This window comes from Macaca mulatta, chromosome 1 (genome assembly GCF_049350105.2).
Source record: "Macaca mulatta isolate MMU2019108-1 chromosome 1, T2T-MMU8v2.0, whole genome shotgun sequence".
In the NCBI taxonomy this organism is placed as follows: Eukaryota; Metazoa; Chordata; class Mammalia; order Primates; family Cercopithecidae; genus Macaca; species Macaca mulatta.
Genome location: NC_133406.1, coordinates 145,390,205 through 145,409,196, shown reverse-complemented (window position 1 = coordinate 145,409,196; position 18,992 = coordinate 145,390,205). Strand labels below are relative to the sequence as shown.

At 44.8% G+C, this 18,992-nt stretch overlaps 1 protein-coding gene across 6 annotated transcripts in view; it reads left to right on the top strand.

Annotated features, from left to right (window-relative positions):
* SLC44A3 (solute carrier family 44 member 3) overlaps positions 1-18,992 on the top strand; it is a 74,371-nt gene that overhangs the window by 53,536 nt on the left and 1,843 nt on the right. For all 6 annotated transcript variants that reach the window (XM_015145455.3, XM_015145453.3, XM_015145471.3 and 3 more), the window contains 2 exons: positions 17,138-17,275; positions 18,289-18,525. In XM_015145455.3, the coding sequence (XP_015000941.1) occupies positions 17,138-17,275; positions 18,289-18,525 (375 nt within the window). The remainder of the gene's footprint in view (positions 1-17,137; positions 17,276-18,288; positions 18,526-18,992) is intronic.

Sequence of the window (18,992 nt, the reverse complement as noted above, 5' to 3'; positions counted from 1 at the left end):
TTTGTAGTATCTCCAAACGTTCTCTTCCCCCACCTCTTTCCTTGCAGTTAGCTCTGTTTCAATGACTCTCTTTCTCATAGTCCATCAATAGCTAAAGCACTCAATGACTTTTCCACATCAGGTTTGGTCGGTTCATCCCAAGCCAGTTGGCAGATCTCCAGTGACTCCTCTTTTCTCCTCTCCCAGAGCAGCATGCACATCTCAGAAAAAAAGTAAAAATATTGTGCAGTTTATCTCACTAGATTAGGAAAATGATGTAAAGGTTCTTAAGAAGAAACAGTTCTTTCAGAAGCTGGCATTGCCATAATAGGTAGTCTCATCACAGAGCATCCAGACAGCCATTCTTTCAGCGACAGCAGTGGTTCTGAATCCTCCACCCCCGCTGACTGGTTTAGAGCTATTCTGGGCAGCCAGCTGATGGTGAGAGCTCTGGAGAGATGCCTCATGTGTGCATGCTTCAGAACGAAGCTCACATGTGTGTCAATATGATAGTTTGCATTAAGGCCCATTTATAGACAATGGTAATCTCCACACCCAGCTGTTGCATGGCAAATGCTACTACCCTGGCTTTAGATAGAAAGGAATTAAGACACCTATTTGTCAGAGGCCCCAGGCTGTCTGGGAGAAAACAAACTGAATCCTCATGTTTCCCGGTGCTTGATTCAGAAGCTGCTAGGCATATGGCTATGGCTTAGTGTGGCTTTCCTGGGAGCAGCCTCTCTGGAGCCTAGCTCCCACCTGCTCTGGGCATGTTACACGACTCAGGGCTCAGGAGGGTAAGGCTCAAAGCCGTCTTCTCCAAGTGGGCCTTAGTGCTCAATCCTTTGAGGTAAGGCCCGGTGAGCAGCTGCCATGTTAAATTGGACTCTGAAGTGCTTCCTGACATGAAATTTCAGTGCCTTCTGGGAGAGGCAAGTAATGTTTGTTGAATGAATTATTGCATGAGAAAGGGAGGGAAAGTTATATGAGGGCACTCAGGCAATTAGGAGCTCCTGCGAGGCAATCGAGTGCTCAGTGCCAATGACTTTGACTTCCTCCTGAGTGTGCAGCTCCTGAAGACAAGAATACCAGCCACTCACTAGCGCTTACTAGATACCGGGTACTGTGCTACTTTATGTGTTTTAAAACTACCCATAGCCTCACAAAGTAGCCTGTGTAGTATTTTTTAAATAGATGATACTACTTTGGTTCAGAGAGCTTAAGTAGTAACCTGACCTAGGTTAGACAGAAGGAAAGTAACAGAGCTGACTCTTGAGGTTTTGAAGTCCCAATAAGTCATTTCCTCTTCCTTGTCCAAGTTCTGAATAATTGTGAGATGCAAGAGTCAAACAGATGAAGATTAAAAATATCACCTTGAATACAAAATCATCTGATTGGAAAATTACCACAGGAACAGCTGCAGGCAAGTCAGTTGTTAATGTTTTACCCCTGTATCAGAATGACCAACCCACCCTTCACCAGGCCCATCCAACAAGGTGAACCTCTCTGTGGATCTGAGAAAGTAGGTTCCTGGTGACAGGTGGTTCCCGAAAGACAGTGAGGGAGGGCCTGAGCCCGCCTGCACTCTGCTGCTCCCTCCAAATTTGCCCAGTCCCTTAAGTTCACCTCCTTCCCTGAAACAAATGAGAGGCATTAACCTAAAGGAAGTCCCTGACCACAGAAACACAAAGCCAGGGAAATCAAGACTAGCACCACACTGGGATTTAAACCCAGGTTTTCACCAGTCCACTAGGGCACTCCTTCCACAGGGTAGGGACTCAGAACCCCAGAACTTTAGAGATCATGGAACAGCCTCCTCTCATAATTCAGAATCTGGGGTCCAGAGGGCTTGAATGCCTCAACCAGGTTACACGGTGGACAGAGCTCATTCTGATTCCCTTCCCTATTCTGCATCTTCTCTTCCCTTGCCCTTCTGAGCCTCCTGGAGGACAGACAGGTGTGTCACTTTACACAGTATGTCTACATGAGCTGCCCTGGGGTACCTTTTGGCGGAACTCTATGTAGATCTCCCCCGTCTCTTGGGCAGCATGGAAGACAGGCCCATGCTCATGGCGGCAGAAGGGTGAGGAACATTTGCATCCTGGAAAGTTTGGGGTCTCACCCTTTATTAATGGTAGCAAAGGCAACTGGGACTGTTTCCAACAACACTAGTTTAAAAGGTCAGCTGATCCAAGGAGTCACCATTTCTGTAAATCTGAGCCTTCTTTCACAAGTCTGAACCCCATGTGGAACATGAAGCAACCCCTTTATGTTCTTTGTGCCTTCCTGTCATGACATGTTCTAGGTACACTGGAAATAGGCTGAGGGAGACCGCCCAGGTTTTTAACTTTAAGAAATCCACCTTTGAATCAGCACATCCAGTTTCCTCATAAAGGAGGAAGCAGGTGACATGTGAATACACTGTGTTCTGACGAGCAGTGTTCGGATGTGGGGATCTGGCAGCTCAGGCTGACTCCTCCTATGCCCTCCCACTCACAGGTTAGTGTGTGCGGTGGACACCACGCTGCCTGGGCTAGGCCGGGCCAGGCCGTCATCTGTGATCACAGCTAGGCAAGGGCTAGGTGGGGAGGTGCCTCAGAGTGGAAAAGGGAACTTTCCAACCTAAGTTGTCAACATTACCCCCAGTGCTCAAGAACTGTGAAGAGGATAGACTAGCTTCAACGTTTCCCAAATTCACTTAGTGTGGAAAATGAAATGAAACCATTAAGTAGCTCCTACCCCCAATGTCCTCTTCCCTTAGGATGGAGAGCAGGATTCTTTGGGGCATTTCTCTTTGTCTGGAACAGTTGTTGTCCGAGGGGTCTAACTGCCCACTTTGAAGTCCACGCTCTTCTAAGCAAGGCAGTGACTGTGGGCACATTCCTCAGCTGTCATTCTTATTTGTCCTAAGGCATTGAGACTTGTTGGAGGAAGGAAGTGATGATTGGCCAGAGACTAGAGAATGCATTCATAAAAAGAAAAAAGCATATGAAAGGAGACGTGAGTCACTGTGGCTGAAGAAATACATGCCACTTTGATTTAACACTCACTAAGTCATGTCCTACTACAAGCAGGACTCCCATGATACCCCAGACCACGACCACCTGAGTCTCATCTTTGAATGACTTCCACGTGCTATGAAGAGCAGCCACAGATTCAGATGTGCAGATGATATTGTATCATGTCTCTCAACCTAATTTCTAACTTTGAGCTCTCATTCCACTGGACGGGTGGAAAACTTAATTTGTTATTCTTGAGCTATCCCCTCCTTGGGGATATATGAGGTTTCAGGTGTCCCCAGACATTAGTAGATATAGGTTGCCCTTGAGACATCATCTTCCCATCTTTATGGCTCCTCAGGCCCAGCTTGGGAAGTAGGAATGTTTTACCTATGGTCACCCATGGTCCTATCTGCCTTGATATGCTAGCACTAGGTGACCAACTGTCCTGGTCACCTAGAAGCCCCATGTCTCTGGTACCCCCTCACTCCCAGGCAAACCAGGAACCTGGGAGTGGTCATAGAAGAGCCTTGCCAGTTCTCCAAGCTGTGTTTAAAAAAAAGGTGAGGGGCAGACCTGGACAAGACCCATAGACCTTTGTTTCCTCCTCCCCTAGCCCAGGAGAGTGTCATTTTCTAATGTGAGGCTTCTAATGTGAGGCTGGAGGAAACCTGCACACTCGCCTGCTACTCCAAGGTGTTTGGTCTGTATTGGGAAACCTCCTTCTTCACCTTTTCCCCTGGCAGGTAAGGGCTTAAAGAGCCTAAATTTTGGAAAACAAAAGCCAGTGAGAATTGAAGACTGGATGTCTTCTTGCCTCCACTCCCCACCTGGACCCCTAACCTTAACTGGGGGAATGAGCACAGAGCCTGAGTCCTGCTTGAATGGGGAATGTGGAGAGAAGAGAAAGGAGAAAATACACAAGGGGGAGAAACAGAAGCAAAGAGAGCGAAGCCAACCATCATACATGTCTTAGGGGTGGCTGGACATTCCTCCTTCTGTTGAGAGTCCCATCTCTACAGACATTTGAGACACAAGTTTGTGAAAAGTAGAAGAGGAAGTGGCTAAGCGAATTTTGCTTCAAATAGCTTTCTTACCTAGGTGGGGTGAAAAAGTTCCCAAAAGTTTTGGCAAGTGGATCCAGGTTTGACAGTGTTTCAAGTGGTTTCCTCTTCCCTCTCTTGCCTTCTATGGAATGCCTCAGTTGGCGTGGGTGGGGTAGAGAGAGCATTTGCTAGACTTGCATTCATCCCAGGAACGAGACAGCTGAGGTTGAATGACTTCATCAGGATGCACCCCAGTGCGGGTGGAGAGGGGCGCTCTGGGTGTGTGCCATGCCCACGTCTCGCTTCCATCAAAGCAACAACAGAGAAACTTGGTTAGGCCTCAAAGAACGCGAGGCTCCTGACCTCACTTAGTGCCCTGTCCCCAGTCCCCAGCCTGGAGCGTGGCCAAAGCAGACCTTCCACGTGTGTCCGTGGATTGAAGAATGAGTATGAGGACCCAAACAGCCTCAGTATCAGCCCTGGGTTCATGCTGCCTTCACACAGCTTTTTAACATATACCAAAAGGAGCAGGGAGGTAATAAAGGAAAAAGAAATACTCGCTCAAAGGAGCTGCCCTTTCTCGTTGGACCTGCTCTAACCACACTTAGAACTGACTGCAAGGGAAACTACTTCCTGAGCAGAAGATCCAGTGAAGAGAGGAGGCTAAAATGGGAGGGACAAATAGTCTTTGAGGTTCAGAAAGAAAACATCTGTCATGCTACAAAGCCACAGTAATGAAAATGGTGTGGTGCTGGCATAAACATAGATACACTGTGCTACATAGATCTATAGACCACGAACAGAATAGGAAGCACAGAAATAATGCCTTGCATATATGGCCAAATGATTTTTGACGAAGATGCCAAGACCACACAATGGGGAAAGGACAGTCTCGTCAACAAATGATCTTGGGAAAACTGGATATCCATAAGTAAAAGAATGAAGTGGGACCCTTACCTTATATGGGAAAATTAAAATGAAGTAAAGACCTAAAAGACCTAAAACTATACAACTTTTAGAATAAAATACAGGAGAAAAGTGTCAGAACGTTGGATTTGGCAGTGATTGCTTGGATATGACACCAAAAGCACAGGCAACACAATAAAAAGTAGACAAATGGGACCACATCAAACTTAAAAACTTCTACACATCCAAGAAAAGAGAATGAAAATCATCCTACAGAATAGGAGAAAATAACTAAACTATATATGCTAAGAAGTTACTGTCCAAAATACATAAGGAACTTCTACAATTTAACAACAACAACAAAAATAACCCGATTTAAAAATGGGCAAAGGACGGCCGGGCGTGGTGGCTCACACCTGTAATCCCAGCACTTTGGGAGGCTGAAGCAGGCAGATCATGAGGTCAGGAGTTCGAAACCAGCCTGACCAACATGGTGAAACCCCATCTCTACTAAAAATACAAAAATTAGCCAGGCGTGGTGTTGCATGCCTGTAATCCCAGCTACTTGGGAGGCTGAGACAGGAGAACAGCTTGAACCTGGGAGGCAGAGGTTGTGGTGAGCCAAGATCATGCTATTGCTCTCCAGCTAGGGTGACAGAGTAAGACTCCATCTCAAAAAAAAAAAAGGGTGGGTGCCGTGGTTCACGCCTGTAATCCCAGGACTTTGGAAGGCTGAGGTGGGCAGATCATGAGGTCAGGAGATCAAGACAATCCTGGCTAACACGGTGAAACCCCATCTCTACTAAAAATACAAAAAATTAGTCAGGCATGGTGGCGGGCGCCTGTAGTCCCAGCTACTTGGGAGGCTGAGGCAGGAAAATGGCGTGAACCTGGGAGGTGGAGCTTGCAGTAAGTTGAGATTGCGCCACTTGTACTCCAGCCTGGGCGACAGAGCGACTCCATCTCAAAAAAAAAAAAAAAAAAAAAAAGGCAAAGGACTTGAAGAGACATTTCTTTAGAGAAGCTATACTAATAGCCAATATGAAAAGACACTCAGCATCACTAATCATTAGGAAAATGTAAATCAAAACTGCCATATATTACCTCACACCCATCAGGATGACCACTATCAAAAGAACAGAAAATAAGTGTTGGTGAGGATATGGAAAAGTTGGAACCCTGTGCACTGCTGGTGGAAATGTAAAATGTTGTAACTGTTATGGAAAACAGTATGGAGTTTCCTCAAAAACTTAAAAATGGGTCTGTAATACTATATGATCCAACAGTTCTGTTTCTGAGTGTATAGTCAAAAGAATTCGAAGCAGGATCTCAGAGTTATTTGCACACCCGTGTTCATCACAGCATCCTCTCAACGGTCAAGACGTGGAAGCACCCCAAGTGCCCTCAGCAGATGAATGGATAAATAAAATGTGATATAGCCATACAGTAGAATATTATGTAGCCAAGTGTATTTCTTCTTTTCCTTAAAAAAAGAAGAAAATCCTGTCATATGCTACAACATAGATGAACCCCAAGAACATTATGCTAAGGTAAATAAGCCAGTCACAAAGGACAAATACTGTATGATTCCATTCAGTATTTCCAATCATCCATACAGTAAGATTTCTCTCTCAGCCTCAATACTGATTCCATTCATACAGTTTGTCTACTTTTACTGTATTTGTCAAAGACAGTACTTTGACTACTTTAGATACTTCAAATGCTGAATGTAGTAGTCAAAATACTGTCTTTGACAAATACAGTAAAAGTAGACATACTGTATGAATAAAATCACGCAGTATTTGAAGTATCTAAAGTAGTCAAAAATCATGGAAACACAATGTTTAAAGGGCACTGGGGCTAGGGAGAGGGGAAATTAGTGTTTAGTGGTTATCGAGTTTCAATGTTGCAAGATGAGAAAGTTCTAGAGATCTGTTGCAACAATGTGAATATACTTAACACTACTGGACTCTACAGTTAAAAATGGCTAAGATGGCAAATTGAATGTTCTGCTTTTTTTTTTTTAATGACCAAAAAAAAAAACAAAAAACAAAAAAAAAACTGGTGTGGTGGCATACACCTATAGTCAGTTACTTGGTAGGCCAACGCGAGAGAATTGCTGGAGCACAGGAGTTCAACGCCAGCCTGGGTAATGTTACATGACCCCATCTCAAGAGAAAGAAAAGATATATTACTACAGTGAATGTCTCTGAAGCAAATGCCTTTAAATTATAAACGTTTTTCTCTGCAAGGTGGACCAAGCTGTGTTACCAAACAATAGTTATTCCCAGCAGCCAGTGACTTTGGATTTCTGGCCAGGCTCTCTGTCACTAGGCCTTCCCCAAGCAGCCTGGCAGGGCGGCTCTGGCTTCCCCACCCCTAGGCTCCCCAACAGTGTGCTTGTGGAGACGCATGCACCTGACTTGAAATGATCTCCCCAAAACATGGAACACATGAAAAACACGAATGTTCCAGTTTCTGCTCTCCATCTCTCTCCCACCATTTCCTCAGTTCAAGGCCTCAAATCAGAGAAGGCTGACATTCTCTTAAGAACTAATCGGCCAGACGCGGTAGCTCATGCCTGGAATCCCAGCACTTTGGGAGGCCGAGGCGGGCAGATCATGAGGTCAGGAGATCAAGACCATCCTGGCTAGCACGGTGAAACCCCATCTCTACTAAAAATACAAAAAACTAGCCGGGCGTGATGCCGGGCACCTGTAGTCCCAGCTACTCGGGAGACTGAGGCAGGAGAATGGTGTGAACCCAGGAGGCGGAGCTTGCAGCGAGCCGAGATCGCGCCACTGCACTCCAGCCTGGACGACAGAGCAAGACTTCGTCTCAAAAAAAAAAGAAAAAAAAAATCTTTGGGCGTAGTAGCTCAGGCCTGTAATCCCAGCACTTTCAGAGTCCGAGGCGGGCAGATCACAAGGTCAGGAGATCGAGACCATCCTGGCCAACATGGTTAAACCCCATATCTACTAAAAAAAAAAAAAAAAAAAAAAAATTAGCTGGGCATGGTGGCACGCACCTGTACTCCCAGCTACTCAGGAGGCTGAGGCAGAAGAATCGCTTGAACCCAGGAGGCGGAGGTTGCAGTGAGCCGAGATCACACCACTGCATTCTAGCCTGGGTGAGAGAGTGAGACTCCAAATAAAAAAAAAAAAAAAAAAAAGGAACCAACCTTCTAAAGTCTGTAAGTCCCATAGACATCCACTTTGGCCCAGTATGCCGGGCAGCATGGTAAACATTTGGCTTACACAGTCTCCGTTTATCTTCTCTAGGACTCTGTGTATTAGGTAGGTATTATCCCCATTGTACAAATGAGGAAACTGAGCCCCAGAGGATGAAGAGCATGTCCAGGGTGACAGCACTACTATGTGGTCATCCTCGTGACTCCAAAAGCTGTGGCCCACTGGCTTTGCTGTGCTGCCTGGAGTTCCTTGCCAAGGCTAAGGGTAAGGAGGAGGAAACCAGGGAGTGGCGCTCACTAATAGCGACAAACCCATCTATGTCATCTTCCTTCTGAGAAAGCCTGAAGTCAGTAACAGCCCAAGCATTCCCCATCCTCTGTGTTTCCCATGTCACAGGTCCACTGTTTAATTTTGCCTTCCAGAAAACCAGGCCTTGCTTCTGATTTGCTCCCTTCCACCACTGATTATGCACAGGTCAAATGGGAATAAAGGATGTAGCAGCACTCCAACTGGGGAAGAGCTTGGGGGATGAAGGTGACACTTCCACACGGTCCTCTAACTTGGACCTGTCTCTTCATTAGGAATCATCGTTCTGGTGGGCTTTCTCCGCAGAGTGCAGAGCTTTGCTGGCAGATCAATGAAGGATCAAGTCCAGCAAGATGCTGTTGCCTAATGTGGCCTTTCCTGAATTTGTGGGAGGACAAGGCTTATCTAACACAAAGAGCACTGGCTGTGAGCACCTGATTCCTGTTCCATCTTTGTCACTTCCTCTACCTGGTCAAGATTGCCAATTCCTCATTGGTGAAATGAGAGCATTTTTCTAGGTGATATCTAGGATGCCTTTTAATCCACACATTCTGCTGAAAGAACAAAGGGATCAATCCATTGAATTTGGGTTTCATAGGAAGAAATATTATTCAGAAGATATTCTTGGTTTACCAGAGCATCTTTCTTTATCTATTCAACAAATATTAGCCCTGCAGAGAGGCCAGGGATCAGAAGGCATTTCAGCAGAGAGAACCACATCTGGGAGTGGAGGAACCACTGGGGCCTTCCAGGATGGTGTGAATGCAGTGGTCCACAGCAGGTGTGTGAAGGGGCAGGCACGGTGGCAGTGCTGCATACACCTCATTAAGAAACAAAGACTAGGCCGGGTGCAGTGACTCATGCCTATAATGCCAGCACTTTGGGAGGTCAAGTTAGGCAGACAGCTTGAGCTCAGGAATTCGAGACCAGCCTGGGCAATATGGCGAGAACCCATCTGTACAAAAACTACACAAAATTTGGCAGGTGTGGTGGCGCATGCCTGCATTCCCAGCTACTCGGGAGGCTGAACTGGGAGAATCACCTGAGCCTGGGAGGAGGTTGAGGCTGTAGTGAGCCATGATCGAGCCACTATACTCCAGCCTGGGTGTCAGAATAAGACCCTGTCTCAAACAAAGCAAACAAAAACAACTTAGACGTAGAGACTTTCATCATCAGAGAGCCTATAAATGTTCAAAACCCTGGCAAAGTCAGAATAATGAAACTCACTAAAATCAGGATGCAGGAGAAAGCGTGAGAGGACTCATCTTTCTTATCTACACTGCCTAAACTTAAAACCCTATGTTAAAAAAACAGTAAGTACTCTAACTTCCTAATGTTTCAGAAAACTTTTTTAAAACCTACGTCTTGTGTGTGAAGGTGCAATTTGCCTGAAATTTGGGTATTCCTTCAGCGTCAGTTTAGTTTCATTTTCTTTTGTTGAAGTCAAATGAACATTTGTCCTTTTATTTAAAGTACCGCGGAGAGAGTGAGTTCATTACTGTAGCGCATGCTCAGTGTATCCGGCCTGCCTTTCTTCCTCTGTGTATATTCACAGAGGGGTGCTGGGGTGAGGGCCAGGCGATGTTAGCAGTGGTTATTTCTAAGGGGTGGGATCACAGTGACTTTCTTGCTTCTTTGTCTCTGTGTTATTTGATTTTTTTATGATAAGCATAGAAATAATAAAGCCATTCTAAAAATTAAGCAAAAAGAAAAGTTTTAAAAGAGCAAACAAAACAGCACAGCCCTGTTCCTGGCTTCATAGGCAGCTCTCATATTTGTCCTTCCTTCTTCCACCCCACCTCCCACCTGGCGGCAGCCCCAGGGGACTGGCTGGTTTCCCTCCTCACCATCTCATTGGATGTTTGTTTGCATCCTGGTGACCGGTGCATTCCTGAAGGGATCTGAACGGTGAATGCAGGGCCCTGGAAGGCCCAGAGGCTGTGCACTGCCTCACTCCACATATGTTTGTGATAAAAACAGGGCTCAAGATGAAACTGGTCTAGGACGGTTCCTGCCAGTTTTACTGTAGGTCCAAGGAAGGCCCCTGGATGTATGGGGATGTATCTGGACTCAGATTTCACTGTAATTTTTTTAGTTCTGAGGAAAGTATGAATGCCAGTGTTATTTATTCACTGTCCAGTTTCTCAAGTTTGTTTTAGTAGTTCTTGCTTTGAGAATAAATATCAGAATTCTGTGAAGAAGGCGTTCCAGAAATAAAGCTGGCTATTCATGGCATGGTTTTCGGCAAATACCTTCCCTCCACTACGGAGGGAAACTCTGTTTACCTTTTTGAAGAGTCGGCAGAAACCCAGATTCACAGTTCTGCCACCAAAAGAAGAAAACAGTTGAGTTCAGTCAGAGGACAGACTCAGCTGATGATGGACAAAGGGCTGAGCTGTGCTGGCTAAGCATTTGATTTCAGGAGTTAAAAAAACGCTCTTTCTATGTTAAAGCTACAATTAACATTCTTGGATAGCTCTCAAAGTAACTTAAAGAGGTAATCTAGATTTTCTCTTACCTAAAAGGACACTTAAATCTCATTTTCTTCAATAATTAGAATTTTCTATAAAATAAGGATAATACCAGCCAGGCGCAGTGGCTCATGCCTATAATCCCAACACTTTGGGAGGTCGAGGCGGGCGGATCACATGAGGTCAGGAGTTTGAGACCAGCCTGGCCAACGTGGTGAAACCCTGTCTCTACTAAAAATACAAAAATTAGCCAGGTGTGGTGGTGGGTGCCTGTTGTCCCAATTACTCAGGAGGCTGAGGCAGGAGAATCAGTTGAACACTGGAGTACATTTGCGCCATTGCACTTCAGCCTGGGCGACAGAGTGAGACTCCCTCTCTCACACACACACACGCGCGCGCGCACACACACACACACAAAGGCGGCAGGGAATAATACCACCCACGGTGATTATTTCACTGAGTTGTGGTGAAAACAGATGAGATCTAATGAGATGATGATCTGAGGGTGGCTGGCCACGAAGCACAAACATAAAGCATCATGGAACGTTGGAGTTGGTGGATGTCTTTTCCAAGCAGCAAAGTGAGAGCCTTTGAGAAATGATGTGATTTGGTGGAAGCCGTTCTGCAAGTCTTTGGAGGCAACATGGCTGGAATCCAGCCTCTTTCCACTGAGCCGTCCTGCCACATCCTCAGCTGTTTTCAATGGTGCATCTCACGAGAACACCACTTTGTTATTTTGACCTTTCTGGGAGAAAAAGCGCAAAGTACAGCTCAAAGTAAATGTTTTCCAGCATATGGGCCTGAACGAGTTAGAGGTCTACTTCATGGAAGACGGACGCAACATCTATGACCTGCGTGGGACCGGGGGTACACTACCTCTCTGTGCTTTAGTTTCCTTAACTACCTCATCGGGTTGGAGTTAAGAGGACTAAATGAGTGAATGTGTTCGGGGAGAGGTAGAATAGAGCCTGGCACATAGTATGTGATAGATTAATGCCATTATTATTTATTATTTACACACAAAAGTTGCACACCTGCCTAATGACTGCAAAAGAAAAAGGCCACAGATGGAAATTAGAAAGTTGTAGCTACCGTTAGGTCTGTGCCAAGGCATTTGGGATATATCACTAAGGCATCCACTGAGGTAGGGGTGGAGGGGAGCCAGAGTGCCTGGGAGGAGTTACTATTCCTAACGCTCCTATTTTCTCCCGAGAACTCACGGTCTTTGGGCCTAGCCCCTGGCTTATGACTGCTGGCAGGTTGGTGTGCTCAATGGCTGCATGGCCACACAGCATTTCTACCCAACTCCAGCAGAGCCCCGCAGGCATTGTGAAGGTGCTTGGGGAGTCTCCTAGGCTTGAATAGGAATGAGCCTTGGAAGGTGCAGAGCTTCGTGGCTCAGCGGAAGATGGTCATGAGGGAGATCTGACCTGAACTTCCCCAGGGCAGCCTGGGAGAGCTTCCAGAGGCACAGGCTGAAAATCATGAGTCCTCCTGAAACTTCCTTTCACTGCCTTGCTCCACACTGTGTCAGCCCCACCCACCGAGGGCTGACCCCCGACTCTTCCAGACCTGTTTCCCATTTCTCCTCTGCTCAGGCCCCCCAGTGCCTGCTGGTACGCTCACGTCTGTGGCTTACATTGCTGGCTCCTGCTGCTGCCTCCTACCCTGCTGGAGACAGGCAACTTTGGGGCCAGCTCACATGCCACTTCCATGAAGCCTTCCCTGATCTCTCCTGCTGAGCCTTCTCTTCCCCTCTCCCTCCAGCTTGTGGTTCTGCTCTTCGTGGCCCTCACATGTGCACTTGTGCTATGTATTTCATTGTTTTGAAGCCCTCACAGCCACACAGGGCCATCCTCATTGTGTTCTTCCCCCAGTGCTTCTCAGCCACTTGGGACAGTCCCAGGTGACCAGTCCGTTAAAGTCTGAAAACTAATCCACCTGTACCTGGAGGGAGTCTTCAATCCCAAGCAAGGGAATGAGAATTGGGATCTAATATTGAGGTACTACCACCGCCAACTTGGCAATGCTTCCTCGTATCTATCTTGTGTGTTTATAGCTTCAATTTCAAGACAGAAATATCCACCCATCTGTTTTGTGACGCTAAAGAAGTATGCACACTGAATTTTGGGGATAAATCAAAAGCCGAATGCCACTACCTCCTGCTTACTTGTTTAAAGGTTAGCCTTTAGGATCTCTTAACTTCCACAACCAATAAAACGTGTTTCCTAATCCTTATTAGGGCCAATCATTTCCACATATTGTTAGAGTCTGCAGATTACCTTGGCACGTTAATCCTGAGTTCTGTCTTCCCAGGCAAATACAAATGCTCAGAACAAGGACTTAACGATGAAAATGTTAGTGCAATCCATCTTCCAGCTGCCTGACAAGTAGCTTCTGTTCAGAATAAGTATAAATTAGCTAATGCTGAAGCAGCAGAAATGTTTAATCCCTATCCTGTGTCTTGAGTGATTCCTCCCTCCTCCCCCTATTCATTCAGAAGTTAATTCTAGATCTCTCTGTTGCACTCAGGGTTGAATCTGGTAAATGCTAGTGGCGTGGTACCTGCAGGAAGGCATATATAGTTTCTCTATCAGAGTGGTTTTAATGCCCTCTTTCCGTGGGCCTGATACGTAAGAAAAGATAAATGCTTACAGGCCCCAAAACTCTTTGGAGTCAACACATGCATGAGAAAGTATAATATCTTTTTAACTTTTAATCATTTTAGCCAAAGAGCGAAATCTCTTTTTATTGCTTATGAGAGATGGTGCTAAATTAAATACGAGGCAGTGATCTGCAGAAAAAGAAGTCCCCACAAAAACAGTGCTTCCCTGTGGGAAGCAAGAAGCACTTTAGAAAGTTTAGAGCCGGGAAGTGATGGGGTGGTGGGCTGGAGACAGCCTGAATGAAGAGAGGAGGCAGAGACAGAGGCTGAGCGGCACATGGTGGAGTTGCCGTAACAAAGTAAGATGATGCTGGGGACTGGCATGTGGTCTGAAAAGCCCTTTCCTGGACCCCTGTGGGTGTGAGGGATTAAAGCCTACAGATAAAGCAACCACAGGCCCCTGCCACACCTCCTCAGGTGCTTAAAGAGTTGCTTCTGTGTTCCCAGTTGTAAATGAGATCATCTTTGGTGATGTCTGGATGATAATAACCACTCTTTATTACACATTTTCTGTGTGCTTTACAGGGAGTATGTTCTTTAATCCTCCCAACATCCCTTTGCGGTAGGTGCTGTAAGTCATTTTATAGATGAGGAAATTGAGGTCTTAGAGAGGTTAGATCGTTTGTCCAAGACCAACAGCCAGGCAGTGGTAGAACTGGGTTTTGAGCACAGAGACAGTCTGGCTACAGAGCCTGTGCTTACCGTAACCACCATGCTTTTAAATAGCAATTTTTCCTAATGAAAATTGATAGTGTAATGTCCAGAAGGTTAGAATTAAAAAAATAAAAATAAAAAGGTCTCTGTCTCATGGATTCACCAGGGGACCTGGGGGAAATGCCCTTGATCTTGGTTTCCAGTCTGTAAAGGAACAATTATGCCATTCTTCACCCACCCTTCCTACAGATGTGCTTTGAGGATGAATGAATAGATTGGTCATCAGGGCTTTGAAAACCCAAGATGATTGAAGATGCCTAGTTAAATAATATAAGTAAATGAGTTTCCACATCCCTGCACAAGGCTCAGGCCCCCAAACTGGAGCAGCTTTCCAGCAAGAGCTGGTTTGAGATTTTCAAAGCAAATTTCACGCACATTCTGTGTAAGTCCAAAACCAAAAGTTCCTTGTGGAATACTATTAAGGCATTTTTGCAGGAAATTCATCTGATGTCTGACTGAAAATCTCTAAGGCAAGCATGGTGCCCTTATGGGATATGGTTTCCAGCCTTTTGTCTTTTTTTTTTTTGACATGGAGTCTTGCTCTGTCGCCCAGGCTGGAGTGCAGTGGCGCGATCTCGGCTCACTGCAACCTCTGCTTCCTGGATTCAAGTGTTTCTCCTGCCTTCCCAGTAGCTGGGATTATAGGCGTGTGCCACCATGCCCAACTATTTCTTTCTGTATTTTTAATAGAGACAGGGTTTTACCATGTTGGTCAGGCTGGTCTTGAACTCCTGACCTCATGATCTGCCCCAACCCCAACCTCCCAAAGTGCTGGGATTACAGGCATGAGCCACCGCACCTGGCTCAGCCTTTTGTCTTTAAGAACTAAACATTCTTCTCTTGTTGGCCTTGAAGTGGGAGTTTGGTAAACTGGGTCAGTTAATTCCGCTCTCTTAATCCTATACTTGTTAGTGGTCTTCATCTCTTCCACTTACTCTATTAGGCCCCGCACCATGGCAGGCTGATTACTGCAGTAGACTCCACACTGATTACCTTGTGATGTGTTTGAAGGGGTGTACAAAAGGGTTAATTTGTATATCATGAAACAAAAAACTTTCATCCTTTATCCAAACCAAAAGGAATGACAACAACCCAAGTAGGTAGTATTCTCGTGTATTTTCCCAGGAAAGTTTTAAATTCTTGTTGTAATCTGCAATGCAAGTAGCATTTTTAAAGATTTCAAGAGGCATAAATGGTCTTGAAATGTAGTCATAAAGGGAAGGTACTTTGGAAAAAATGACCTGAGAAATCATCTCATGTGAACATAAATCACACACACACACACATTTGTAGTCTTTGATATAGTAATCTTGTTTCTGAGAATTTATGCTTAAGAAATTATCCAAAATCAGGAAATCAAGAGTTCATCGCATGGTTGTTTATAAGAGCAAAACATTTGAAACAGTCAACATGTCCCAGCTACACACATGCACGTACACATGCACATATGTGCATCCCAGAATATGCATTAAAATTAAAATTATAAAAGCCATGTGGTAACATAGAAATGCTTATTATACAAAGAAAAAATATATATAATCATGACACCATACCAGTTACACTGTATATTTTTTATTTCTAGCTTTGTTTTTATTTTGAGACAGAGTTTCGCTCTTGTTGCCCAGGCTGGAGTGCAATGGCGCAATCTTGGCTCACCGCAAACTCCGCCTCCCGGGTTCAAGCAATTCTCCTGCCTCAGCCTCCCGAGTACCTGGGATTACAGGCATGCACCACCACGCCTGGCTAATTTTGTATTTTTAGTAGAAATGGGGTTTCTCCATGTTGCTCAGGCTGGTCTTGAACTCCTGACCTCAGGTGATCCGCCCGCCTTGGCCTCCCAAAGGGTTGGGATTACAGGCCTAAACCACGGCGCCTGGCCTATTTCTAGGATTTCTATTCAGTTTGTTGTCTACTCTGCCTCTTCGTTTTTCATACTGTTCTGTTTATTCCTTATGGTTACTGTTTCTTTCACTATTTTCTTAGTACCTTAAACATAGCTCCCTAAATACTTTTTTTCCAGGTTGTTCTCAGGGTACAGATTCTGTTTGTTGTGCTGTTCATTTCCATGGGTCCTCTGTAAAATTTTCCTGTGAGCTCCTCATCTTCTCCAGTGGTTGTTACCTGTAGGACTCCACTATTCCCTGGCCTGGGAGGTGGCGATGTTGCTTTGCCTTTGCAAAACCCTAGGATTTTAACAGTCCCAGGCACGTAGTGGATTTCTGTACCATCTTCCTGGAATGGCTGACTGAGGTTGAACTGAGTATGAATCCTGAATTTGTTGAAAGAGTTCGCTTCCCTAGCAAGGGCCTAATTGCATGCCTGTTGCACCTTTGGGTTCAGCTCTCACAAACCATTAGATCCTGCTTGCTTTCTGGGACCTAAACTTCCTGCCCTCAAACTCTGTTGTGCATTAAAAAATAATTTATTGCCAGGCATGGTGGCTTTCGCCTGTAATCCCAGCTACTCAGGAGGCCGAGGCACAAGAATCGCTTGAGCGCAGGAGGCAGAGGTTGCAGTGAGCCGAGATGGCACCACTGCACTCTAGCCTGGGCAACAGTGTGAGACTGTCTCAAAACAAACAAGCAAACAAAACCCTTATGCTTTACCCATCATTTCCACATGTTTGTAGTGGGATATTCATATTAACCATAAGTACCTATTTATCTTTCCTATCTGCTGCCACTATATGAAAATATATATGGGTATAATCAGACTGGAAAGGAATTTGAAAATGGTATTTTTTTATGGGTAGAGAGAGTAGGTTTATTGTAACTCTAGTTTGCAAACACTCTGTATTAATATATTGCCTTAAAAATATAATTATAAGAATTACCTTTTAAACAATTCTCTTCTGTTTCAGAATGCATATACTACAACTGCTATTAATGGGACAGATTTCTGTACGTCAGCAAAAGATGCATTCAAAATCTTGTCCAAGAATTCAAGTCATTTTACATCTATTAACTGCTTTGGAGACTTCATAATTTTTCTAGGAAAGGTGAGATATCTTGACTAAATACATAAAGGAGCCTGGGATTCTGAAAATTAAGCCACACAACAATTGGTTTGAAAGGGAACTATATTTCTTGAGTACTTACTCTGTAGTGGACTCTGTGCTTCCTTATCTCATTTAATCCTCAATCCCATGAGGTATCCCTATTTTGCAGAAGAGAAAACGAAGGTTTAATAACCTTTCCAGGGTTCTACAATAGGTAGAGCCAGAATTTTAATTCTACTCTTACTCTCTTACCTGTGATCAGTTCTACCATTCTGATTCATTCTTTTTCAGGTCTAAAATGAACATACTACTAACCTCAGAAAATGAATGTTTGTGGGTTTCTCAATAAGAATATATGGAAAGAGTATTGAAACCTGGACTGGGCAAGGTGGCTCACATGTGTAATCCCAGTATTTTGGGAGGCTGAGGCGGGAAGATCACTTGAGGTCAGGAGTTTGAGATTAGCCTGGCCAACATAGCAAAACCCCATCCTTACTAAAAATACAAAAATTAGCCGGGCGTGGTGGCAGGTGCCTGTAATCCCAGCTACTCGGGAGGCTGAGGCAGGAGAATCACTTGAACCTGGGAGGCAGAGGTTGCAGTGAACTGAGATCGTGCCACTGCACTCCAGCCTGGTGACAGAGCAAGACTCTGTCTCAAAAGAAAGGGGGGTTTTCTAAAAAAGTTTTAAAGTGAATAAGCTTATTTTGGTGTTAAGTGAAAAAACAGAATAAAAAGTTTGTGAGATATTATTACATTTATATGAATACAAAAGCTAGGCACAGATAAAATAACATATAACCTTCCTACCCACCATTAACTGGGTTTCCTTTTGATACAGCTTTTCATTTTTTCCTCTATTTCATTCTGCCAAAATTTCTGACAAGCATTCTTTACAATAGTGCACACACACGTTGCACACATGAACGTATATTAAAGCATTACTTGTAACTGACAAAAACATCTAAGCAACTGATTCATAAAGATTTTCAACAAACTCTTCTTTTGCACAGGTGTTAGTGGTGTGTTTCACTGTTTTTGGAGGACTCATGGCTTTTAACTACAATCGGGCATTCCAGGTGTGGGCAGTCCCTCTGTTATTGGTAGCTTTTTTTGCCTACTTAGTAGCCCATAGTTTTTTATCTGTGTTTGAAACTGTGCTGGATGCACTTTTCCTGTGTTTTGCTGTTGATCTGGAAACAAATGATGGATCGTCAGAAAAGCCCTACTTTATGGACCAAGAATTTCTGGTAAGCAAACATTTCATTTCCAGTTGCAATATCCACGCTCGCAATCTCAGTTTTGTAAAGCTGCACACAAAAGAGGCTCATACCCAGCCTGTGTCTTCTAGAGGGCTCTGAGGCTTCTACTACCCCAGAGCCTGAAAGTGGGATTTGGGCTGAACTCTCCAAGGCTGAACCCACTTCCCTTTCTGAGAACCTTCTCCCTGGAGAAGTGAAGCTGAACAAGAATGCTGATCAGAAGCAGCAGCACTTCTTACCCTGGGCAGAAGATGTCCTGAACACAGTAGTTCAGGTCCCTTTGGTGCTCGTGGCATGATCTAGCCTTGTGGGTGGTCTAGAAGTTTAACAGTTGATCTTTTTCTAAAGCATTTTTGCATCTCCAAGCATGATGTTCATACCCACTCTATTAGAGAGAGCACACTTATGTGTGCCAGTATTGACAGATCTGCAATTCTCGGGCCCTTTATTAGCCC